The sequence below is a fragment of the Pristiophorus japonicus genome, chromosome 11 (assembly GCF_044704955.1).
Source record: "Pristiophorus japonicus isolate sPriJap1 chromosome 11, sPriJap1.hap1, whole genome shotgun sequence".
Taxonomy (NCBI): Eukaryota; Metazoa; Chordata; class Chondrichthyes; family Pristiophoridae; genus Pristiophorus; species Pristiophorus japonicus.
In genome coordinates, this window is record NC_091987.1 from 150,579,102 (window position 1) to 150,605,231 (window position 26,130).

A 26,130-nucleotide genomic window follows, 5' to 3' on the forward strand; every position below is an offset into this window, starting at 1 on the left:
TGAGCTGTCTACTGTACATGGTCCATGTGTCTGTCCCAACCCCTCACACACAAACACACACGCACGTGCACACACACACGCACCTGCACGCATGCACACACACACGCACACACACACCTGCGCACACACCTGCACATGCACCTGCACACATACACACACATACCTGCACACACACACGCACCTGCACGCATGCACACACACACACACACACACACACCTGCGCACACACACACCCCTGCACACACACGCACCTGCAGCTGCGCACACACGCACCTGCACCTGCGCACACACGCACCTGCACACATGTACCTACGCACGCACCTGCACACACGCGCCTGCACACACACGCACGCACCTGCACACGCACGCACCTGCACCTGCACACACACCCACAACAAGCACGCACACACAATTCAAACCTGTCAAATCTTACAACATCAAGTTACTAATCTGGAGGGCAATCCTATTCTGGTGGCATTACTTCCAATAAGTTACATGACTTGTTCAACTAACTCCCTGACCTCGCATGACATTAGCACAGTGTACTTTTGCCTCGCCCTTAGTTCGTACCAAAGGTAGGAATTTAATTTAGCTCGAGCAAACATTTGACCATTCTACCCTGTTCCACACTGCTCCAAGGTGGAATGCAGATCCCATGATGTAACTGCGTGCAGCGCGGTGGGGATATAACGAGAGCATATTCCAGAAATTCCAGCCCACGATTTGTGTTCTATGAAAACTAAAGATTGAGTAAATCAGTCCTGGCTATTAGTGGTGTGTACCCACAGCTGTTACCATGCGGCAGGGACAGAATGACCCTGCCAGAGTTAAAGAGCTTTCAGTGCAATCTGTCCCCACAGTTGGGAGTTAATGTTCGTGTGCGGCTTGAGAGCACGTCTTTAAAGCAGCTTTATGCGGTAATTGTTCTGTCAAGTGTTTGCAGTTTGGCAGAGCGGGTTGGCCTCTGCTGCGGCTCCTAGTTTGAACTGGCATGTGCTTTGGGAAGATTGCCCATGGCTGTCAAAGAGTGGAATGATGCATCAGTTATGTACGATGCAAAGGCCAGCTCAACACTACGCACCAAGCTTCACAATTCCTCTCCCTTGGACCTTTAATAAAGAATAAGTGCATTTTCGGTGCATGTAAGTGCCATTTTAAACAACAACAACTTGTATTTATAAGCGCCTTTAATGTAGTGAAATGTCCCAAGGCGCTTCACAGGTGTGTTATGCGATAAAAATTTGAAAGCAAGCCGCATAAGTAGAAATTAGCTCAGGTGACCAAAAGCTTGGTCAAAGAGGTAGGTTTTGAAGGAAGAAAGAGGTAGAGAGGCGGAGAGGTTTAGGGAGGGAGTTCCAGAGCTTAGGACCTAGGCAACAGAAGACATGGTTGAGCGATTATAATCAGGGATGCTCAGGTGGGCAGACATCGCGGGGGGTGGGGTGGGGGGAGTTGTGGGGCTGGAGAAGATTACAGAGATTGGGAGGGACGAGGGATTTGTAAACAAGGGTGAGAATTTTGAAATCGAGGCATTGTTTAACTGATTAAGGTCAGCGAGCACAGGGGTGATGGGTGAGCGAGACTTGGTGCGAGTTAGGACATGGGCACCCGAGTTTTGGATCACCATTAGTTTACGTAGGGTAGAATATGGGAGACCAGCCAGGAGTGCGTTGGAATAGTCAAGTCTAGAGGTAACAAAGGCATGGATGAGGGCTTCAGCAGCGGATGAGCTGAGGCAAGGATGGAGATGGGCGATGTTACGGAGGTGGCTATGTGGTCGACAGGTCATTTCTTGGTCAAATATGGCACACATCGCGAGATGCTAAGCTTACTAAAAATTCGAACGCCCCCAACAGAACAGTAGCATCTGAATCAAAAAGAGTGAGAGCGACAGTGCTGTGTGTGCACCTGTGGACGAGGGGAAGATGGCGGAGTGTATATGTGAGAAATGTGCATTCATTTGAACGCTTCAAAGCGTGTGCATTGTGAGAGAGAAGCACATGAAAGGCCACGTTCCTTACAGTGGCAGGTGTGTTAACGTGGTCAACACAAAGATGAGCTCGGTGGGGTGGGGGGGGAAGGGGGAAGTCAGCATCCTGTTGAAAGGATTAAATTGACCCTTTTGTCGATGTGAAATAATGGACCGTTTCCATCTGCTATTGTTAGTGAATGCAGCAAACAAGTGTTCAGTACATGTACCTGTGCGAGATACCCTGTGCAGATAACTCGCACAGAATGCTGCTCGGATGGGATTCTGCAAGGTTCGGCCCCTGGTCTGGATTCCCAAGTTAGCTGGGAATATGAATTGGCCTTGAAGGGCAACAACCTCATCTCCGACCTCTGCTCCCAGCCACGGACGCTCTGCACTGGGAGTGAAACCTCCCCGGTTCTGACCCATGGTGCAAGGAAGGGAGGTCATGTGATGAGATACTCCAAAACTAAGAGCAGGAATAGGCCATTCAGCCCCTCGATCCTGTTCCACCATTCAATGAGATCATGGCTGATCTTCAACCTCAACTCCACTTTCCTGCACTGTCCCCATATCCCTTTATTCCCTTAATATCCAAAAATCTATCGATCTCTGTTTTGAATATACTCAAAGACTGAGCCTCCACAGCCCTCTGGGGTAGAGAATTCCAAAGATTCACCACCCTCTGAGTGAAGAAGTTTCTCCTCATCTCAGTCCTAAATGGCCGACCCCTTATTCTGAGACTGTGACCCCTGGTTCTAGACTCCCCAGCTCATGGGAAACATCCTCCCTGCATCTATCTTGTCAAGCTCTGTAAGAATTTTGTATGTTTTAATGAGATCACCTGCAGAGAATATAGGCCTAGTCTACTCAATCTCTCCTCATAGAGGACAATCTCCCCATCGCAGGAATCAGTCTGGTGAACCTTCGTTGCACTCCCTCTATGGCAAGTATATCCTTCCTTAGGTAAGGAGACCCAAACTGTACACAATACTCCAGGTGTGGTCTCCCCAGGACCCTATATAAAGGGACATATTTCCAAGGCAATACGAGCTGTAAGTCATTTGCCCATGTTACGTGGACGGGAAATTCACTCAAAGGTTGAGTAGAGCTCTGTGTTTATACATTTTTAATATAATCTTTGATGTAATATGGATTTCTGCAAATTAGTGAGCTGAGGTTTAAAATCTGGCAAAAAAATGGGTAAGTGAAATGCTCAGAGCTGCTCAGGTCATTATTGGCCATTGAATTGAGTTTGTTTCTGGCCGTATACTGCCACCTGCAGGTTATCTGCAGCACTTCATTCTGATTGTATGCTGCTTCCATGTACAATTTTGAATTTAAAATTAAGAAGGTCCATACTTGCACGTCAATATCGGGGGGTGGGTGACCGTGAGACTCTTTCAACAATCATCTTCTCTTCTTAGGCAGTCCCTCGCAGCGAGGATGACTTGCTTCCACACCAAAAAGGGATGAGTTCACGGTGTTTCAATGAAGGACCTAATATTCCAGATCCCGAACTACATGTTGAAGGGTGGAAGATGCCTGTGCGTGGATTTTTTAACGTGTGGTGACCGTGGCTCACCAGCCACCACACGGGCTTGACAGAGCTAGGCCTTGGTCCAGTGGGAAGGGTTAACCAAGACGACTGGAGACCAGCTCTGCTGCACGGACCCAGTGCGCACACATATCACAGTGTGGGCTGGCCCGTGCTGCCCCTGGGCCTTCGGCTCTTCTAACCCTGAACTCACGCGTCTCCCGGGCCCTGATCACATCCGTTGACAATCTCTCGCCGGTCCTTCATCCCGACCTCACCGCTCCTGCTGTACCTGCCCACGCTCCAATCACCGACCCTGGGTTATGGTGACATCCAATCCAATCCTCTTCACTGCCGTCGCTCTCCTGCACCAGCTCACACTGCTCCCTGAAGGGGCCTCCACGCTGCTCCCAGGGCCGCTGGTCGTCGCCTTTTATGGCCCCGACCTGCCACTGGTGTTCTCACGCAGGTCGGGGCAGTCATGCTGCTCCCAGGGCCGCTGGTCATCGCCTTTTATGGCCCTGACCTGCCACTGGTGTTCTCACGCAGGTCGGGGCCCTCACGCTGCTCCCAAGGCCGCTCTTTCAATGATAACTTGTAATTATGTAGCTGGCTGCTGTCGCTCAGTGAGAATGGCAGGATACGAGAGTCGGGCCGCAGACCTCTGATCAACTGAAGGGTGGAGTGGGCAGACAGAGGGTTTGAGAAATGGATTATCTCGGTGATTTTTCCTCTAGAAGTAACGAGGTACAGCTGCAGATGGGCAATGTGCCAGGATGGAAAAATATATTCCTGTTGGCTGACCAGAGGCTGAGTAAAAATGTCAGCTGCAGGTGTAGCAGAATGGTAAGTTCTCCCACTGCTCAGTCCAGGTGAAGGAGGTTGATGGACTTAGGGGTACATGCCCCCAAAGGGCAGGAGCTCTACTTGTGCAATTAAACAACCTTGGTCAACAAAAGAGGCGAGAGATAATTAAAAGTCGTCATCATCATGGGCAGTCCCTCCGAATTGAGGAACACTTGCTTCCACTCTGAAAATGAGTCCTTAGGTGGCTGTACAGTCCAATACGAGAACCACAGAACAGTAGCAATCCCGCAGACTGGGAAAGATAGAAAGAACAGCAAAAAGATACAAAGAAAGTAGTGAAAGCTGCAAAAAGGGAATATGAGAAAAATCATGAGGGGTCTGGACAGAATAGATAGAGAGAAACTGTTCCCATTGGTGGAAGGGTCGGGAACCAGAGGACAGAGATTTCAGGTGATTGGCAAAAGAACTAAAGGTGATGTAAGAAAAAATGTTTTTACGCAGCGAGTGGTTAGGATCTGGAATGCACGGCCTGAAAGGGTGGTGGAGGCAGACTCAATTACGGCTTTTAAAAAGGAGGTGGATAAGTACCGGAAGGAAAATCATTTTCAGGACTACGGGGAGTGGGCCTAGCTGAGGCGCTCTTGCAGCGAGCCGGCACGGGCTCAAAGGGCCGAATGGCCTTCCATGCTGTAACCATTCTATGAACATCTCATTCTCTTTAATGCAATTTATGGACCGGGATTTTCCGCCTCTGTTGCTCGCGGCCTGTGATTTTTGACTCATTCGGTTTAGTGGGAGGAACAATGTGGGCGGGAGAGCGGAGAACTAGGAAACTGCGCTGTCGTGGCAGTGAATTCCATATTCTAACCATCCTCTGTAAAAAGGCATTTTATAACCTCACCTTCAATTCTTTTTGAGACCAGCTGAAACTTGTTCCTTCTTGTTACCATCTCTATTTCTATCCAAGGGCTAATTTATCGAATAAGAACATAAGAAATAGGAACAGGAATAGGCCATACGGCCCCTCGAGCCTGCTCCGCCATTTAATACGATCATGGCTGATCTGATCATGGACTCAGCTCCACTTCCCCACCCGTTCCCCATAACCCCTTATCCCCTTTTCGTTTAAGAAACTGTCTATTTCTGTCTTAAAGTTATTCAATGTCCCAGCTTCCACAGCTCTCTGAGGCAGCGAATTCCACAGATTTACAAACCTCATAGAGAAGAAATTTCTCCTCATCTCTGTTTTAAATGGCCGGCCCCTTATTCTAAGATCATGTCCTATTGTTCTTGTCTTCCCCCATCAGTGGAAACATCCTCTCTGCATCCACCTTGTCAAACCCCCTCATAATTTTATACATTTCGATAAGATCACCATTCTTCTGAGGTCCAACCTACTCAACCTTTCCTCATAATCTAGGCTGACACTCCAGTGCAGTGCTGAGGGAGTGCTGCATTGTCGGAGGTGCCGTCTTTCGAACGAGACGTTAAACCGAGGCCCGGTCTGCCCCTCAGGTGGACAAAAGGATCCAATGGCACTACTTCGAAGAAGAGCAGGGGAGATATCCCCGGCGTCCTGGCCAATATTTATATTTCAATCAACATAGCAAAACAAATTATCTGGTCATTATCACATTACGGTTTGTGGGATCTTTCTGTGCACAATTGTCTGCGCATTTCCCACATTACAACAGTTACTACACTTCAAAAATATTTAATTAGCTGTAAAGTGCTGCCGGATGTCCTGAAGTCAGGAAAGGTGCTATAGAAATGCAAGTTTTTTTTCCACCCTCCCTCCTTCCCTTTACTCCCTCTTACCCTCCCTCCTTCCCGTTTACCCTCCCTCCTTCCCGTTTACTCTCCCTCCTTCCTGTTTACCCTCCCTCCTACCCTCTTACCCTCCCTCCTACCCTCTTACCCTTCCTCCTTCCCTCCCTCCTTCCCTTTACTCCCTCTTCCCCTCCCTCCTTCCCTCTTCCCCTCCCTCCTTCCCTCTTCCCCTCCCTCCTTCCCTCTTCACCTCCCTCCTTCCCTCTTCACCTCCCTCCTTCCCTCTTCCCCTCCCTCCCTCTTAACCGCCCTCCATCCCGCCTCCCTCCTCCACTCCCTCCCACCACCCTCCTCTCTCTCTTTTCCTCCAGTGGCCAGTATAATTTGTGTTTGTCTGGTGCGCAGTGCCAGTCCAACAATTGCTCTGCTTCTAGTTTCAGCAGTGAACATTGCACCTTGCCGTGCTGGCCAAGGGATGTATTGGTCTGTTGTGAAGTTCCGATGTTCTAATTTGTAAATATTTGATAGGTTGCCTTTGCCAGAGTGTAAATTAACCAGCCACTGGACTTTCAACGAACCAGAAAGCACACGCCGGCAACTTCTTTGCCCTACAAAGTCTCAGCAGACAAAAATAAAGGTTTGATCCGTTTACTCTTCCTGTACAACATGACAATGTATACATTTATAAGATTTGTACTTCCAATACAAAACCTGAGACAAACTGAAATCTTATCATGTCAGACTGCATGTAAGTGTGGTCTACCCAAGGTTCCATAAGTTTAACATAACTTGAATAGGATATCCATAGATATACGGCACAGAAACAGGCCATTCGGCCCAACCAGTCCCTGCCGGTGTTTATGCTCCACTCGAGCTTCCTCCCGCCTTTCCTCATCTCACCCGATCAGCATAACCCTCTATTCCCATCTCCTTCATAGGTTTATCTAGCCTCCCCTTAAATGCATCGATACTATTCACTTCAACTACTCCCTGTGGTAGCAAGTTCCACATTCTCACCTCTCTCTGGGTAAAGACGTTTCTTCTGAATTCTCTGTTGGATTTCTTGTTGACTATCTTATATTGATGGCCTCTAGTTATGCTCTTCCTCACAAGTGGAAACACTCTCTCTGTATCCACTCTATCAAAACCTTTCATGATTTTAAAGACCTCTATTAGGTGACCCCTCAGCCTTCTCTTTTCAAGCATAAAGAGACCCAACCTGTTCGTCCTTTCCTGATTATACCCACGCATTTCTGGTGTCATCTTTGTGAATCGTCTCTGCACCCTCTCTAGTGCCTCTATATCCTTCCTATAATATGGCGACCAGAATTGCACTCAGTACTCCAAGTGGGGTCTAACCGAGGTTCGATACAGGTCTAGCATAACTTCCCTACTTTTCAATTCTATCCCTCTTCAAATAAACCCTAGTGCTTGGTTTGCTTTTTTACTGCCTTGCTAACGTGTGTCGATACTTTTAGTGATTAGTTTATCTGTACTCTTAGATCCCTTTGCTCCTCTACCCTACCCAGACTCGCATCCTCCCAGTAATAAGCAACCTCTCTGTTTTTTTCTACCAAAATGTAATACCTCACATTTATCTGTGCTGAAATTAATTTGCCAATTACATGCCCATTCTGCAAGTTTATTAATGAGCTCCTGTAATTTGTTGGTCCTCCTCAGTATTAACTATACCACCCCCCCCAAAAAAAAAATTGGTGTCATTTGCAAATTTCAAAATTGTGTTTTTGATTTCAAAGTCTAAATCGTTAATATAAATAGTGAACAATGGTGGTCCCAGCACTGATCCTTGTGGAACACCACTACCCACCTTCTGCCTCTGTGAATAGCTACCCTTTACCCCTACTCTCTGCTTTCTGTCTTGAAGCCAGCTAGCTATCCATTCTGTTACTTGTCCCCTGACTCCACATTCTCTGACCTTGTACATCAGTCTATTATGGGGTACCTTATCGAAGGCCTTTTGAAAATCTAGATAAATTACATCTACCTTTGTCCTTTCTCTCTGTTACCTCTTCAAAACATTCAATCAGGTTGGTCAAGCAAGTCTTTCCCTTTTGAAATCCATGCTGACTATTCATTCTTATATTTTTGTCTTCGCGATGTTCTTCTATTTTCTCCTTTAGTAGGGATTCCGTTATTTTTCCTTCCACCGATATTAAGCCGACTGGTCCATAATTCCCTGGACCTATCTCCCTTCTTAAATATAGGTATTACATTAGATACCCGCCAGTCCTCTGGCACTACACCTTTTTCTAATTGATTATTAAATATGTGTAGTAATGTCTCTGCTATCTCTTAACTAGATTGTCTTAAAAATGCGTAGATGTAATCCATCCGGACCAGGGTTTCTTCCTCTTTAAGTTTGATTAGTTTACTTAATATATCCCCTCTTTTTATTTTAAATGTACTTATCTCATTACTAATCTCATCATCCTATATCTGTTCTATCTCTCTGGAAATACTGAAGCAAAGTAACTATTTAATATTTCTGTCATCTCTCTATCACTGCCTGTGGTATTATCCTGTGTTATCCTCTCTATCCATTAGTGGTCCTATTCACATCCCAACCGTACTTTTTTTATTTATGTGCCTGTAAAATATTTAACTATTTTGTTTATTGTTCCTCGATAATTTAATTTCATGATTCCTCTTTGCCTTCCTAATTGTTTTTTTTTTACTTCTCTCCTAATCTCTTCATATTCTGCTCTCCCCTTCTGTCTATGTACTTAATGTACACCTTGTTCCTTACCCTCAATTTTTCATTTGTGGCTTTATGCATCCACGGTGTCTCTTTAGTGTTTATCTCGTTCTCATTTTTTTAGCAGAATATATTTTTCCTGGACTCTGTTGAACACCATTTTCCATTTTTTCCATTCAATAAAGATGTTCCACCTCAACTCCACTTTCCTGCACTATCTCCATATCCCTTGATTACCTTAATATCCAAAAATCTAGCGATATCTGTCTTAGATATACTTAACAACTGAACCTCCATAGCCCTCCGGGATAGAGAATTCCAAAGATTCACCTAATAAGCCCTGTAAGAATTTTGTATGTTTCAATGAGATCACCTCTCATTCTTCTAAACTTTAGAGAATATAGGCCTAGTCTACTCAATCGCTCCTCATAGGACAACCCCCCCATCCCAGGAATCAGTCCGGTGAACCTTTGTTGCACTCTCTCTATGGCAAGTATATCCTTCCTTAGGTAAGGAGACCAAAACTGTACACAATACTCCAGGTGTGGTCTCACCAGGACCCTATATAATCGCAGTAAGACGCCTTTGCTCTTATACTCAAATCCTCTTGTAATAAAGGCCAACATACCATTTGCTTTCTTAATTGCTTGCTGTACCTGCATGTTAACTTTCAGTGATTGGTGTACAAGGACACCCAGGTCCCTCTGAACACCAACAATTCTCAATCTCTCATCATTTTAAAAAATACTCTGCTTTTCTATTTTTCCTACCAAAGTGGATAACTTCACATTTCTCCACATTATATTTCATTTGTCATGTTCTTGCCCACTCACGTAGCCTGTCTATATCCCCTTGAAGCCTCTTTGCATCCTCCTCACAGCTTACATTCCCACCTAGCTTTGTATTATCAGCAAACTTGGATATATTACATTTGGTCCTCTCATCCAACTCATTGATATAGATTGTGAATAGCTGGGGCTCAAGCACCGATCCTTGTGGTTTCTGTCCGTTAACCAATTCTCAATCCATGCTAGTATATTGCCCCCAATCCCATGAGCCCTAATTAATAACCTCTTAAATATAGAAACATAGAAAATAGGTGCGGGAGTAGGCCATTCGGCCCTTCGAGCCTGCACCACCATTCAATAAGATCATGGCTGATCATTCCCTCAGTACCCCTTTCCTGCTTTCTCTCCATACCCCTTGATCCCTTTAGCCGTAAGGGCCATATCTAACTCCCTCTTGAATATATCCAATGAACTGGCATCAACAACTCTCTGCAGTAGGGAATTCCACAGGTTAACAACTCTCTGAGTGAAGAAGTTTCTCCTCATCTCAGTCCTGACCAACTCTGCTTCTTTTTACCCAAAACTCAACTCTGCTCGAGAGCCTTGACATTTCTCTTGCTGCTTTAAAATTTACTCTTTCCTGAATCCTCCCCTCCCCCCTTCATTAGTTTATAGCCCTGTCTACTGCCCTAGTTATATGGTTCGCCAAGACACTGGTCCCAGTGAAGCCCGTCCTTAACTGAAAGCCCTTCCTCTCACATCACTCTTTGAGCCACGCATTTAAACCTCTAATCTGTTTGTCTATGCCAATTTGTGTGTGGTTCAGGTAACAATCTAGAGATTATTACCTTTGAGATTCTGCTTTTAATTTGGATCCTGGCTCCTCAAACTCCCTCAGCAGAACGTCTTTCCAAGTTCTAACTATGTTGTTGGTTCCTACGAGGACCACGACAACTGGATACTCCCCCTCCCACTCCAAGTTGTTCTCCAGCCGCGAGGAGATATCCTTAACCCTGGCAGGCAACACAACCGTGGCAACTCCCTGTCGCGGCTACAGAGAACAGTATCTATCCCCCTGACTATACTGTCCCCTACCACTACCGCGTTCCCTTTTACTCCCCCCACTTGAATGGCCTCCTGTTTCATGGTGCCGTGGTCAGTTTGCCCATCCTCCCTGCAGTCCCTGCTCTCATCCATACAGGCAATAAGTACTTCATACCTGTTGGACATGGCCAAGGCCTGAGGCTCCTCCGTCACTATATCCCCATACCTTCCTGACTCGCAGTCACACTCTCCTGTCCCTGACAATTGACAAACTCTAAAGTACTATATAACATAAGGAGTGTGACTGCCTCCTGAAGCAAAGTGTCCAGGTAACTCTCCACCTCCCTGATGCCCCGCAATGTCTGCACCTCTTTACTCCAGCTCAACAACTCTGAGCCGAAGTTGCTCGAGCCGCAGACCCTTAGTGAAGATGTGGTTGCTCGGAATCTCACTGGTCTCCACCAACTCCCACATGCTGCAGTTACCGCTCACCACCTGCCCTGCCATCTCTATCTAACCTTTATTTATTTGATTAGTTAATTATTTTTTAATCAATTATTTAAGTTTATTACTTATTTGGTTTATCTAGTTTAGCTACTAATTTAATAAACAAAAGTTATAGCAATTTACAGTTTCTTAGACTAAAAACAAACTCTAGTACTCACCAACCAATCACCTACCTGCTGCCCCGTGATGTTACTCCTTGATTTTTCTGTTTGAAGGCTCATTATAGCGCTGATGACCCTGCCCCTCCCCCCCCCGACGACCCCCCTCAACCCCGCTCCCCCCCCCCTCAACCCCGCTCCCCCCCCCCCCCCCCCAGCTGGCCCCGCTGACCTTGCTCCTGACCCCTTCTGCCCCCCCACCCTCCTGACCCCACTTCCCTCCTTTGCCCCCCCGGCTGACCCCGCTCCTCTTGCCTATCAAGAAGAGCAGTAGTCCTAATGCCGACCCCTGGGTTTACCACTGTATCCTTCCGTCCATCTGGATAAACAGCTATTCACCACTATTCCCTGTTTTCTGTCTCTTAGTCAGTTGTGTTTTGAAAACTTGATTTGTGTCAGGTACATCAATTAACCAGATGCCGTTGGTATTTTTAATGTACTCCTAAAGGAGAGGACGTCTATTTGAAGTTTTATTATTGGAGGCAACGTCAGATCGCGAGTGTTGTGTTTAGCTCTGAATGGGATTTAACCATTTTCCTTCTGTCTAATAGGGTCCCGTGTACCTGAAGGTTCAGGGATATCCCCTGGAACGGCATGAGTCGAGGGGACTCACCTTCACAGAGGAACAGGCCCACTGGAGAATTCCCCTGAATGAAGTTAATATCGTCTGTGACATTGCCACAGCCAAAGGTAATGCCCTCTCAAAGACAGGCATTTCCACATCAGGGAAAGACCACCTTCTCAGTCAGATTGTTCCCCAGTGGACACAGATTATAATTAGCAAGTTAGGAGCAAGAAGGGAAGTCCAGGGTGCACAGAGTCCGAGACTTGTGGAATCAGTGAGTAGGAAATGCGATTGGAGTGAATGGATTTACAAGGCAGCTGATGAGTTTCTAGAGAGAGAAGGGATTGGGGAGATGGTTATAAAGAAAGACTTGGCATTTGACTTTCATAACCTCAGGATGTCCCAAAGTGCTCTCCAGCCAATGAAGTACTTTTTAAATATAGTCACTGCTGTAATGTGGGAAACGCAGCGGCCAATTTGCGCACAGCAAGCTCCCACAAACAGCAGAGTGATAATGACCAGATCATCTGGTTTAGTGCTGTTGGTGAGGAATATTGTCCGAGACACTGGGGAGAACTCCCCTGCTCCTCTTCAAACTAGTGCCGTGGGATCCTTTACGTCCACCTGAGAGGGCAGACGGGGCCCTGGTTTAACGTCTCATCCAAAAGACAGCACCTCCGACAGTGCAGCTCTCCCTCAGTACTGCACTGGAGTGTCAGACTGGATTTATGTGCTCAAGTCCCTGGAATGGGACTTGAACCCACAACCTTCTGACTCAGAGGCCAGAGTGCTGCCCACTGAGGCACAGCTGACCCACAGGAGGTGGGTTGGTGGGACTGAGATCAGAGCCAAAGAGCCAAGCGGCTTATTCACGTCCCCACAATCCTTTCTTCCTCTATTCAAAATGGGCGATTGTAGTCTGGCTCAAATGAATCCCGCCCTCGTTGGAACAGGACTGTTTGGCCACAGTTTGGCCTCACCAGGGAAAGTGGGCAGTGCGGGCTCCAGGTCTGCATGGACCCATACCCTGCCCCCAGGACAGTGTGGGTAGGGAGAAGACCCATACCCTGCCCCCAGGACAGTGTGGGTAGGGAGAGGACCCATACCTTGCCCCCAGAGCAGTGTGGGTAGGGAGAGGACCCATACCCTGCCCCCAGGACAGTGTGGGTAGGGAGAGGACCCATACCCTGCCCCCAGGACAGTGTGGGTAGGGAGAGGACCAATACCCTGCCCCCAGGACAGTGTGGGTAGGGAGAGGACCCATACCCTGCCCCCAGGACAGTGTGGGTAGGGAGAGGACCCATACCCTGCCCCCAGGACAGTGTGGGTAGGGAGAGGACCCATACCCTCCCCCAGGACAGTGTGGGTAGGGAGAGGACCCATACCCTGCCCCCAGGACAGTGTGGGGAGGGAGAGGAGACCCAAGAATAAAACAACAAAAAGTATTATAGAAAGAACTTGCATTTACTTTCATGACCTCAGGCCATCCCAAAGCACTTTCCAGCCAATTAAGTTATTTTGAAGTGTAGTCACTGTTATAATGTGGGAAACGTGGCAGCCAATTGCACACAGCAAGCTCCCACAAACAGCAATGTGATAATGATCAGATAATCTGTTTTTTTTGTTATGCTGGTGGAGGGATAAATATTGGCCAGGACACCGTGGATAACTCCCCTGCTCTTCTTCGAAATTTTGCCATGGGTCCACTTGAGAAAGTAGACGAGAATTCGGTTTAATGCCTCATCCGAAAGGCACTCCCTCAGCACTGCACTGGAGTGTCAGCCTGGATTTATGTGACTTGAACCCACAACATTCTGACTCCGAGGCAAGAATGCTACCCACTGAGCCACAGCTGACATCTGCATATAGTTGATGAGCATTCTGCTTTAATGTGGGAACGATCGATTCACTAATGCAGGGATTCTGTCACCAGCCAGCTACTAAATGTGAAAAAGATAGTTCAGTTAATGCATTCCATGTGGAGCAGCACAGCCACTGCATCAGCCAGGCTGCTTTACAAATTTGTCTGGGCCGGGGCAGAGTCTCCAACCAACCGTACTGCAACCCGGGCCAGCGAGGAGTCGTCATCATAGGCAGTCCCTCGAAGCGAGGATGATTTGCTTCCACGCCGAAAAGGGATGAGTTCACAGGTGTTTCAATGAAGGACCTAATATTCCGGATCCTGAACTACATCCTAAAGGGTGGAAGATGCCTGTGCGTGGATTTTTTTAACGTGTGGTGGCCATTGCACACCAGCCACCACACGGGCTTGACAGAGCGAGGTCTTGGTCCAGTGACAAGGGTTAACCAAGACGACTGGGGACCTAGTGCACACACATATCGCAGTGTGGGCAGGCCCGTGCTGCCCCTGGGCCCTCGCCTCTTCTGGGCCCCGAACTCTCGCCTCTCCTGGGCCCCGGTCACTTCCCTCTACAAACTCTTGCTGCTCCTTTGCCCCGACCTCGCTGCTCCTGCTGTACCTGCCCACGAGTAGTACAGAGAGAGTGGAAACCGGCTCACAACCCCATCTGTAACTTGGAGACGGGACAGGACGGGCCGGAAGGGGGCATAACAAGTGGGAGTTTGAAATGCGTCCCCTTATCTCCAGCGACAGGAAGCAAGGAGTCAGGGCGCGTTAAATGTGTAGCAGTAAATAAAGGTTACATCTGCTAGTGGTGATGGATTTGCAGATCCCGTCCGCTGACCGCGACCATTGATCTCACACAGGTGAAGCCAAAGACACTGTTTACGTGACGACATGCAACCCGGTCTCTCTGTACTCGGCGAGCGTGCCTGGCAGCACCGTGCACCACCTGGATCTGTACGACATCTTCCCCCGCAATGCTGGTGGGGTCTGGCAGCCGTTTGTGACCGTGGCTCCACTCAGTCAACCGCTACAAGACCAGGTCGTGCTTCACGAGGAGCAGGTATTTTGAAGTTTCCAGCCATTTTTTTGACGCGGTAATCATGCTCTGCGCTATTTCAGTGGTGTAACGTGGCATTTTTAAAAGTTCACCGACAAACTAACGAGGAAACCTGCTTGTTATGTGAGTTAACCTGCAGACTGCGCTGGCGTGCTCAGTAATCCCCATCGTATGAATTCAGAAATATGTAGAAGTTACAACAGAGAAACGGGTCACGTGACCCGAAACAGCCCATCCCAGTGTTTACTCTCCACGCCACCAAATAGCCCGAGTCGTATTTACCCCTTTTCCTTCACCAACTTATCCAATCTCACCTTGAATGTTGACATTGTTTTTGCCTTGATCACACTCTCGGTATGTGAAGAACTTTCTCCTGCCCTGTCTTCTAACTCTCTCACAGTTAACTTTGTATTGATTGCCTCTCGTTCTTGACTCCTCAAAGCTAGCATCAGTAATGGTGACCAAGTACATAAGAACATAAGAAATAGGAGCAGGAGTAGGCCATACAGCCCCTCGAGCCTGCTCCTGCTCCTATTCAATAAGATCATGGCTGATCTGATCATGGATTCAGCTCCACTTCCCTGCCCGCTCCCCATAACCCTTTACTCCCTTAGCGCTCAAAAATCTGTCTATCTCCGCCTTAAATATATTCAGTGACCCAGCCTCCGCAGCTCTCTGGGGCAGAGAATTCTACAGATTTACAACCCCCTGAGAGAAGAAATTTCTCCTCATCTCAGTTTTAAATGGGTGGCCCCTTATTCTGAGATTATATCCCATAGTTTTAGTTTCCCTTATGAGTGGAAATATCCTCTCTGCATCCACTTTGTCGAGCCCCCTCATTATCTTATAAGTTTCAATAAGATCACCTCTCATTCTTCTGAACTCCAATGAGTAGAGGCCCAACCTACTCAACCTATTCTCATAAGTCAACCCCCTCATCTCCCGAATCAACCTAGTGAACCTTCTCTGAACTGCCTCCAATGCAAGTGTAACAGAGCAGGTCTCCAGTCGTCTTGGTTAATCCTTGCCACTGGACCAAGACCTAGCTCTGTCAAGCCCGTGTGGTGGCTGGTGTGCAACGGCCACCACACATTAAAACAAATCCACACACAGGCATCTTCCACCCTTCAACATGTAGTGCGGGATCTGGAATATTAGGTCCTTCATTGAAACATCTGTGAACTCATCCTTTTTTGGCATGGAAGCAAGTCATCCTCAATACAAGGGACCGCCGATGATGGTCATTCCTTAAATACGGAGACTAAAACTGTACGCAGTACTCTCGGTGTGGCCTCACCAATACCCTGTACAGTTGAAACTACCAGATTGTCATAAAAACCCATCTGGTTCACTAATGACCACCCTTACCCGGTCTGGCCTACATGTGACTCCAGACCCACAGCAATGTGGCTGACTCTTAACTGTCCTCTGAAATGGCCCAGCAAGCCGTACCAAACTGCCATGACAAAGTCACTGTTGGGAGCACCTTCACCACACGGACTGCAGCGGTTCAAGAATGAGGCTCACCACCACCTTCTCAAGGGCAATTAGGGGTGGGCAATAAATGCTGGCCTGGCCAGCAACGCAAACATCCCAGGAATTAATTTATAAAAACTACTAAAAACAGTCTGCTTCTATCTACCTTGACCTATCCTTTCATCATTTTAAAGTCTTCTAGTATATTGCTCTATAATCTGGGTTGTTCGAATGAAAACAGTGCCAGTTTTCCAAGTCTATCTTTGTACTTATATTTCCTCCTGCCCGGCAGCATCCTAGTGAATTTGATGTACCCTCTCTCAAGCCTTAATATCCTTCATACAATAGTACTCTAACTGAGGTCTTATTAAAGTTTTATATAGGCTTAGGCTTATCATTACCTTTTGGTTTTAATATTCTATACCTCGAGATAAAATCCAGAATTCTATTAGCTTTTTTTTTTCCAAATGGCCTTATCACCCTGCCTCTAATGTCTGTGAACCTGTACCCCCAAATCCTTCTGCTTTTCCACAGCATCGAACCGACTTCCATTCAGAGTATAATTGCTGTTGTTATTTATTTATAAAATTCATCACCTCACACTTGCAATGAATTCCGTCTCCCACTGTCTAGCCCATTCCACCATCTTACCAATATCTCTTTGTAGGTTCCATTGGTCTTTTGAAAAAGTCCATGTACACCGCATCCGCTGCATTTCCCCAGTCAGCCATGTCTGTTACCTCCTCAAACAATTCCGTAAGGTTTGTCGAGCATGATTGTCCCTTTTGAAATCGAACAATTTTCTCTTTATCTAGATGTGGTAATTTCATCCTGAATTAAAGGCTAAATTGTTCCCTAACACAGATGTTAAACTAACTAGTCTGTAATTACTCAGATGAGCTCTATCTCCCTTTTTAAAAATGGGTACTACATTGGCCACTCTTTGGCTCACATCCGCACTCAATAGAGTTCTGAAATATCATATCTCGGGCCTCTTCAATTTCCTGCCTTATTTTCCTTGGGATGCTAGGATATATCCCATCAGGCCCTGGTGCTGTGTCTTGTACTAGCTTAACTGACTTATCTAAAATGTTCCAGAGCTTAGGCAGCTGAAGGCATGGCCGCCAATGGGGGAGTGATGAACACTGGGGATGCATAAGAGCCCGGAATTGGAGGAGCGCGGAGATCTCGGAGGGTTGTCGGGCTGGAGGAAGTTACAGGGATAAATGCTGCTCATATCTTTTGCTCTTGCATTTGTTGATACACCACCTCCCTCGACAGCCCATTGCATACAATCACCATCTTTATTGCTTTACTTCAACATTGATTTGCGGTATGATGGGGCTGTGCCCTTTGCTGCTCCAGGAAGCCCAATGATTGTGGACTTATTGCCGTGTGAGTGCTGTGCGCCTTTAAAAGTGCGAGCAAAGATGCTCCTGCAGCCGCTCGGCCTTCAGAAACAGCTTTAAACGTGTCCCAACTGAGTTTCCCCAACCTTGGGGGTTTGTCCACTTCTCTTTTTGGTTTGCTGGGATTGCGTCATCGGCTACATTCTTGGGATCGAACGTTTATTTATTCTCTTCAGTATGGTTTCAGATTTACTGCTGGAACCAACCGTATAAGGCCCTTCACCCTGATGCAGACTGTCCTTCCTGCCCTCCTGACATTGGCCGTCTGCCACCTTATCTCAGCACAAAGACACAGCAGAAAAGCACCCGTGTCAAACTCTGCCACCAACAGCAAGGGCAGGTGGCACTGCAAGGGGTTGTGCCAGGAAATCCCAACCTCCGCATTCCCAGGAGCATTGTCAGATTTAAATGAGGACAGCGGGAAACCCAGAGCAGTCCTCTTCCCCCCCCCCCCCACTCCCCGCCCAACATCTCCCCCAACCCCCTCCACTCCTCATACGCTGGCAACATGACGTGCCAGTATCTGGAGTGGAATCTCAGCCCTTTCGTTGCCTCTCGCTGCACCCTCTCCAAGGTAAGTGCATGAGGGTGAAAAGAATAGAAGGATATGTTGCTAGGATGAGATGAAGAGGGGTGGGAAGAGGCCGTGCAGAGCAGAAAGACCGGCATGGACCAGTTGGGCTGAAAGGCCTGATCTGTGCTATAAATTCTACGTAATACATGGTTTTGTTTTTCTTTCATAGAGTAACGTGATCTTGCTATTGAACTTGACCAATGGTGCGGTCAGTCGTATCACCTTTTCTGGAAAGGAACCGCAACCTCTTCCCAAACAAGCACACTGGTGGGCGAATAGAGAGGACCAGGTCAGCAACTCCATTCGTGCAACCTGGAAAATATGAATAATTTTTCATTTGTCTGTAGTTTTTCAATTGATGTGACATATGGGTAAAGGAAAACCTCAAGTCACTGATGTCCAAACTGCGTTATGTGATGAATGCACTTCACCCACGACATTGTCATGTGGGTAAATTCAGCAATGCGCCCTCCTCGATGGGAGTGTGACTAGAAGAATTGGTGCGATAATGTTAAGGAACCTATCTTTGGCCCATGCTCCAAGCTGGGGGTCCAGCCTCACTGTATTTACTGTGTAAAGTGTAATGGTTGGGAGTGTGTTGAAGAGCTGGAACTCGTGAGCAGTGCAGACAACAAACAACAAAGCCAGCTTGCATTTATATAGCATCTTTAATGTCATAAAACCTCCCAAGGTGCTTCACAGGAGCGTTACCAAACAAAAATTGACACCGAGCCACAGAAGGAGATATTAGGACAAGTGACCAAAAGCTTGGTCAAAGAGATTAGTTTTCAGGAACATCTTGAAGAAGGAGAGAGGGGCGGCAAGGTTTAGGGAGGGAATTCCAGGGCTTGGGGCCCAGGCAGCTGAAGGCACGGTCGCCAATGGTGGGGCAAAGGAAATCGGGGTTGTGCGAGAGGCCAAAAAGGCAGAGGTTGAACAATTTACAGCTTGATCAAAGCTCTGAGAGCTTGTTACATTGAACAAACTCCAAAATGTAATTTCTATTATCATTTAAAGAACTATCTACTTCTTCTCATTACCCTGCCCTTTCTCCAGACTGTGAAAATTTTTCTTTCCCGAATATTAAGCCATTTCCCTTTTAAGTTTCCGTTTCAGATTGGGCACTCCACGTCTTAATCGCCCTCTGCATAAAAATATTTTTCCTCACCTCTCCCTTTGTTCTTTTGGTGATCACCTTAAATTTACAGCCTCTGATTAGAAACATAAAAACATAGAAAATAGGTGCAGGAACAGGCTATTCGGCCCTTCGAGCCTGCATCACCATTCAATATGATCATGGCTGATCAAGCAACTTCAGTACCCCATTCCTGCTTTCTCTCCATATCCCTTGATCCCTTTAGCTGTAAGGGCTATATCTAACTCCCTCTTGAATATATCCAATGAACTGGCCTCAACAACTCTCTGCGGCAGGGAATTCCACAGGTTCACCACTCTCTGGGTGAAGAAGTTTCTCCTCATCTCGGTCCTAAATGGCTTACCCCTTATCCTTAGACTGTGACCTCTGGTTCTGGACTTCCCCAACATTGGGAACATTCTTCCTGCATCTAACCTGTCCAAACCCGTCAGAATTTTATATGTTTCTATGAGATCCCCTCTCATTCTTCTAAATTCCATTGAATATCAACTCAACAACAATAAATGTATTCATATAGCGCCTTTAACGTAGTAAAACGTCCCAAGGTGCTTCACAACAGTATTTTAAGACAAAACAAATAAATATGACACTGAGGCACATAAGAAATTAAGGCAGGAAAGAGGAGGCTTTAAGCAGCGTCTTAAAGGAGGAAAGCGAGGCAGAGAGGTTTAGCGAGGGAGTTCTAGAGCTTGGGGTCCAGGCAACAGAAGGCACGGCTGCCATTGATTGAGCGATTATAATCAAGAATGCACAGGAGGGCAGAATTAGAGGAGCGCAGACATCTCGGGGTTGTGAGGCTGAAAGAGATGACCAGTGAACTCACTGAGCAGCACAAATAGTGTTACCCCAATTTACTTCTTCAAAACCATACAGGGTTATAATCCAGTAGTATCGACTGGAAGAAGAGGGTTTTGCTCCGAAGTAATATTCTGTGTAGATGTAACATTTTTAAGCAAGGCATTAACATTTGTTATCTTTTCATTTGTAGGTTGGTTACAAAATGTGCCGGGAATTTTCACACAAAAATTGGCTTGTGTTCTACAAGGTGCAGGGGTAAGAACCTTTTTTGCTTCAATAAGATTGATTCTTTCTTTAAGAAATGTATTACCAGGCGTGTTGCCGAGCTTGCGTTGCTGGTGGGAGCTTTGCTTGCCAGACTTGTTCATCAGGCAAGTCTCCACCCATAACTACCATTGAGGCTGGGCTGGGTGAGTGACTGCGCTGTCTCCTGTGCCCCTGAGCAGTACAGACTGGGGCAGGGTCCGGATTCACATCCTGCTCTGTTGCCAAGTAACTAAAGCTAGAGTGGCAACATAACATAAGAATTAGGGGCAGGAGTCGGACATTCGGCCCCTCGAGCCTGCTCCGCCATGCAATGAGATCATGGCTGATCTTCGACCTCAACTCCACTTTCCTGCACTGTCCCCATATCCCTTGATTCCCTTAATATCCAGAAATCTATCGATCTCCGTCTTGAATATACTCAAAGACTGAGCCTCCACAGCCCTCTGGGGTAGAGAATTCCAAAGATTCACCACCCTCTGAGTGAAGAAGTTTCTCCTCATCTCAGTCCTAAATGGCCTACCCCTTGTCCTGAGACTGTGTTCCTTGGTTCTAGACTCCCCGGCCAGGGGAAACATCCTCCCTGCATCTACCCTGTCAAGCCCTGTAAGAATGTTGTATGTTTCAATGAGATCACCTCTCATTCTTCTAAACTCGAGAGAATATAGACCTAGTCTACTCAAATCTCTCCTCATAGGACAATCCCTCCATCCCAGGAATCAGTCTGGTGAACCTTCGTTGCACTCCCTCTATGGCAAGTATATCCTTCCTCAGGTAACACTGACTCCATTGTCCATGTGGGGGTGGAGGAGGGGAATCATCAAGGTTTGTGATGCCCCTTGCCGTGGAATAACATGTGAAGACAGAGGGAAAGGGAGGGAGCAGGGAAAGAACAAAGGGGGAAGTCTGTGACCGGGCGGAAGGTACTAATATAGCACGTTTCACGACCACAGGACGTCACAAAGCGCTTAACAGCCAATGAAGTACCTTTCGAAGTGTAGTCACTGTTGTAATGTAAGAAACGCGGCGGCCAATTTGTGCACAGCAAGCTCCTACAAACAGCAATGTGATAATGACCAAATAATCTGTGTTAGTGATGCTGGTTGAAGGATAAATATTGGCCAGGACACTGGGGAGAATTCCCCTGCTGTTCTTCAAAATAGTGCCATGGTTTTTTTTTTACATCCATCCGAGAGAGCAGACTGGGCCTCGGTTTAACGTCTCATCCAAAAGACGGCACCTCTGACACTGCAGCACTCCTTCAGTGGATTTCGGCTCAAGTTCCTGGAGTGGGACTTGAACCCACAACCTTCTGACTCAGGTGGGCGAACTCCTCATTGAACCATAGCTGACACTGATTGACCGCTTAGACCAGGTACCAGAGGGCCCATGGGAAGGTACTCCAGCAGGGGTCGGGGCCTTCAGGACACAAGGGGAGAAAGCTGAGGGGGCAAAAGAGAGACAGATCGGCTACTGTGGAACAATCACACCTAATCTAGCCCCAGCATCTTTAATCTTGCAGCAGCTTTCTATTGCCTAAACTGACAGAACTGATACTTTAAAAGGGCTAAATCACCGAATTTGCCATGTATGTATTAAAAGATCTTACTTCTGCACACACTTCCTATCCAATTTTCCTCAGTGTCAATTCTATGGCCACGTTTAATAGTGACAACTGCCTGTGTAAACCTGCACAGCGCCCACCGATGGCAGAAGGGTGTCATTTCAGCTGACTTCGGCCATTTCCATCATAAATGGGAATATAACATTAAGGACAGTGTGCATGACTTCAAAATGGGAGCAGAATTGTGCCTGTGCACCCTGGTTCATTTAATCCCTCTTCACCTGAAGACAGCAATTGCTCTTCACTCTCCTCGTGCGTCACTGCAGGAGACTGATGGGAACACTGGGAACTGCAGTGTGCACATAGTACACGTAACTGACTCAGCTGCAGCTTCAGAAATCTGCAGAGCATTTTCACGGCTGTTTTGAGACCTCGCTAAAAAACATTGGAGTCGCATGTTCAGTGACGGGCGCGTGTGCGTTTTACAGGAATTCCCTGGATGTGTTGGATGTTCTGGAGGGTCGAGCCCATTCCATATCCCTGCCGATCAACGTTAAATCGGTCCATTTGGTGGCTGAAGATAGGTGGCTGCTGGTGGAGAGTAAAACTAACAAGTGAGTGCTACACATTTCTTTTACTCTTTGACTGGACGCTCCTGTAAGTTGTAGATCAGGTACAGCAACTAGTGGACACGGTCGATAGGTTATTCACATTGACTGCTGCTTCATTACCTTCGTACTGGTACTTCTAAAGACAACCGGTTGCGCTATCATCACGCACATTCGTCCCAAACCCTTTACAGCAAGTGAAGTATTTTGAAGTATCGTCACTGTTGTAATTTCAGGGAGATGTTCCAGCCAACTTTGCGCACTGCAACATCCCAGCAACAACAGCGAGATAAATGACCAGATAATCTGTCTTGTATAGGGAGCATAGATTTAAAGTAATAGGTAGAAGGTTTAGAGGGGATTTGAGGGGAAATTTCTTTACCCAGAGGATGGTGGGGGTCTGGAACTCACTGCCTGAAAGGGTGGTAAAAGCAGAAACCCTCACCACATTTAAACAGTACTTGGATGTGCACTTGAAGTGCCATAACCTACATGGCTACGGACCAAGACTAGAAAGTGGGATTAGGGTGGACAGCTCTTAGTCGGCCGAAATGGCCTCCTCCCGTGCTGTAAATTTCTATGGTTCTATGATATATTTTTGTTATGTTAATTGAGGGATAAATATTGGCCAGGTCACCGGGGATAAATCTCCTGCTCTTCTTCGAAATAGTGCCACAGGATCTATTCCATCCACCTGAGAGAGCAGACGGGGCTTCGGTTTAACATTTCATCTGAAAGACGGCACCTCTGACAGTGCAGCACTCCCGCAGCACTGCACTAGAGAGTCAGCCGAGATTTTGTGCTGAAATCTCTGGAGTGGGACTTGAACCCACAACCTTCTGACTCTGAAGCGAGTGCTACCCACTGAGCCACAGCTGACACTTAGATGACCTCCCCAGTCATATCACCTGGTCATGCGACGTTTCCTGCTATCCAACAATTTTCTCTGTACGCATCAACACTTCAGTTTTGTTTGTCCCATCACTCTCATCGGTATGAGGTCATCCTTACCAAACCTGCAACCTATATCATTAAAAGTCTTGCATACATTAAATCTGTAACAGAAAAAAGAATCACGTTTTCCTGATGAGCTCAAATAACTACTTATTGAAGGTGATTTCTGAAATTTAGATTTGGAATGTTACCAATCACCAAGGAAAAGGAACCGATTCAAATGCTGAACCTTGAGCCAATTGCATTATTTTTTCCAAATGATTGCAGCCACCATTTTATCTTTGGAGCTCGCTGAATATAAAAATGATACTGAAAGCATTAGAAATTCTAGAATTTAAACGAAAACAAATAAGCTCGTTCATACTGTTGCCTTTTATTTTATTTGTTCTCGATTGTGGACACGTTTATTATCTATCCCTAGTTGTCATGCCAAGGTGGTGAGCCGCGTTCTTGAACCAGTTCAGTTCTTGTGGTGAAGGTGCTCTCACAGTGGTGTTGGGTAGGGAATTCCAGAATACTGACCCAGTCACGGTGAAGGAACAGTGATGTATGTCTGTATGGTATTCCAAATTTAAAAGAAAGTCTTGCATTTATATAGCGCCTTTCACAACCACCGGACATCTTAAAGTGCTTTACAGCCAATGAAGTACTTTTTGTGTGTAGTCACTGTCTTAATGTGGGAAACGCGGCAGCCAACTTGCGCACAGCAAGCTCCCACAAACAGCAATGTGATAATGACCAGATAATCTGTTTTTGTTATGTTGATGGAGGGTTAAATATTGGCCATGTTTCTTTCCAGAGGCCTGCGTATGTCTCGGGGTTCCCAGCAACTCAGGAGTTCTGTTCCCCTGGGATCCTGTTGCCCATTTGTTTCCCCCACAATGTGGGCCAATCGCTCATGTGCAGCTTGGGGTTCTGTTCTGATCACGTGATCTTTTACAGTGTCGTGCATTTTTTGTCGTTCTTTCGCCATTTTCATTTAACTTTTTGAATGTTTATTTCTAGTGTCTTCCCACCTCTAGTTTGAAATTGAACCAAATTGCATAACCTTGGGCATTCCTGCACAGTTCTGCTGTTTAAAGAAGCATGATATTCTTTTTAACCTTTGTTCCCTCAATTCATTGCTGTCAAAGAAAGACTTGGCTCCGTGTAAATTTTTTGAGCTGCGTCTCAAACAGGGCCTTGGTACCTTGCGTGTTTGTGATCTCCTGCTACAGGGGTGGTCAACAGGCAGATATGGCCACCAGGCAGGATATGGCCACCCGCCACCAGGCAGATATGGCCACCAGGCAGGATATGGGCACCAGACAGATATGGGCACCAGGCAGATATGGGCACCAGGCAGATATGGGCACCAGGCAGGATATGGCCACCAGGCAGATATGGCCACCAGGCAGATATGGCCACCAGGCAGGATATGGTCACCAGGCAGGATATGGTCACCAGGCAGGATATGGTCACCAGGCAGGATATGGTCACCAGGCGGGATATGGCCACCAGGCAGATATGGCCACCAGGCAGGATATGGTCACCAAGCCAAACCTTCCCCAAGGGCTCGTTCCCAACCCTAAATTGGCTCCCATCTCTGGTTTCTCGCCTATCTCTCCTCGAACCCTCTCAGAGGTGTTAGGAGGAGTTTGGGCAGAGATGTGTCAAGGCTGATTGTGCCCAATGAGGTCCAGCCAGATCTGTTGATGGATGGCAAAACCAGTTTTGCCCCAGATACACTTAACTCTGTGCTCCTGAGATTTAGGGGAGCAAAGGTGGGACCATCCCAGGGGGAACAACTGGGATGGGGGAGCGTAAGTGTTTTAGTGACAAGTCATAAATCTGTGTCGTTGACCATAATTCTAATCGACATTTCTGTGCTTCAAATTCTATAAAATGTATACCAAATATAAAAATCCATTTAAGAAGGCTCCACTCCCTTGGAAGGTAACTTTTTATCACCGATGAACTTGGAGTGCCGTGGGTTGGTGCACTGGCTCCACTCAGATTCTCCGATTGAATCCCGCGAATCTATCTGAGATCATTTCCGCCCCCCGGCCCCAATTATTAACAAACACATTTTTATCGTCTTTCAGGAAGTTCCTCCTGACGAAGCCAATGCAGGTTGACTCTGACTTGTCTGGAGTTTGTCAGCTGCATGTAATAAACGAGGAGCCGGTCAGCATGGGATTCGGGTTCACAGCAGGTAGGCGATTTGCTCAGAAGTGAAAACGGGCACATACACTTTCTGTTCGCCTCGAGGAGCTGTCTGAAGCTAACGAATCAGAGTTCCTCAGTCACTGACTGTGTCATCATCATCATAGGCAGTCCCTCATATCGAGGATGACTTGCTTCCACGCCAAAAAGGGATGAGTTCACAGGTGTTTCAATGAAGGACTAGAAGATGAGAAGGGGGATTTAATAATGGGAAATGTGGAAATGGCTGAGACTTTAAACAATTATTTTGCTTCGGTCTTCACAGTGGAAGACACAAAAACCATGCCAAAAATTGCTAGTCATAGGAATGTGGGAAGGGAGGACCTTGAGACAATCA

The 26,130-nt window shown here is 46.8% G+C and overlaps 1 protein-coding gene across 2 annotated transcripts in view; it reads left to right on the forward strand.

The window, feature by feature from the left end:
- vwa8 (von Willebrand factor A domain containing 8) overlaps positions 1-26,130 on the forward strand; it is a 463,584-nt gene that overhangs the window by 298,161 nt on the left and 139,293 nt on the right. For both annotated transcript variants that reach the window (XR_011595909.1, XM_070894160.1), the window contains exons 27-33: positions 6,612-6,720; positions 11,848-11,986; positions 14,589-14,788; positions 18,414-18,533; positions 20,389-20,453; positions 22,515-22,640; positions 25,673-25,782. Coding sequence is in view for 1 of the 2 variants with exons in the window: in XM_070894160.1 (XP_070750261.1) it covers positions 6,612-6,720; positions 11,848-11,986; positions 14,589-14,788; positions 18,414-18,533; positions 20,389-20,453; positions 22,515-22,640; positions 25,673-25,782 (869 nt within the window). In the remaining variant the exon portion in view is untranslated. The remainder of the gene's footprint in view (positions 1-6,611; positions 6,721-11,847; positions 11,987-14,588; positions 14,789-18,413; positions 18,534-20,388; positions 20,454-22,514; positions 22,641-25,672; positions 25,783-26,130) is intronic.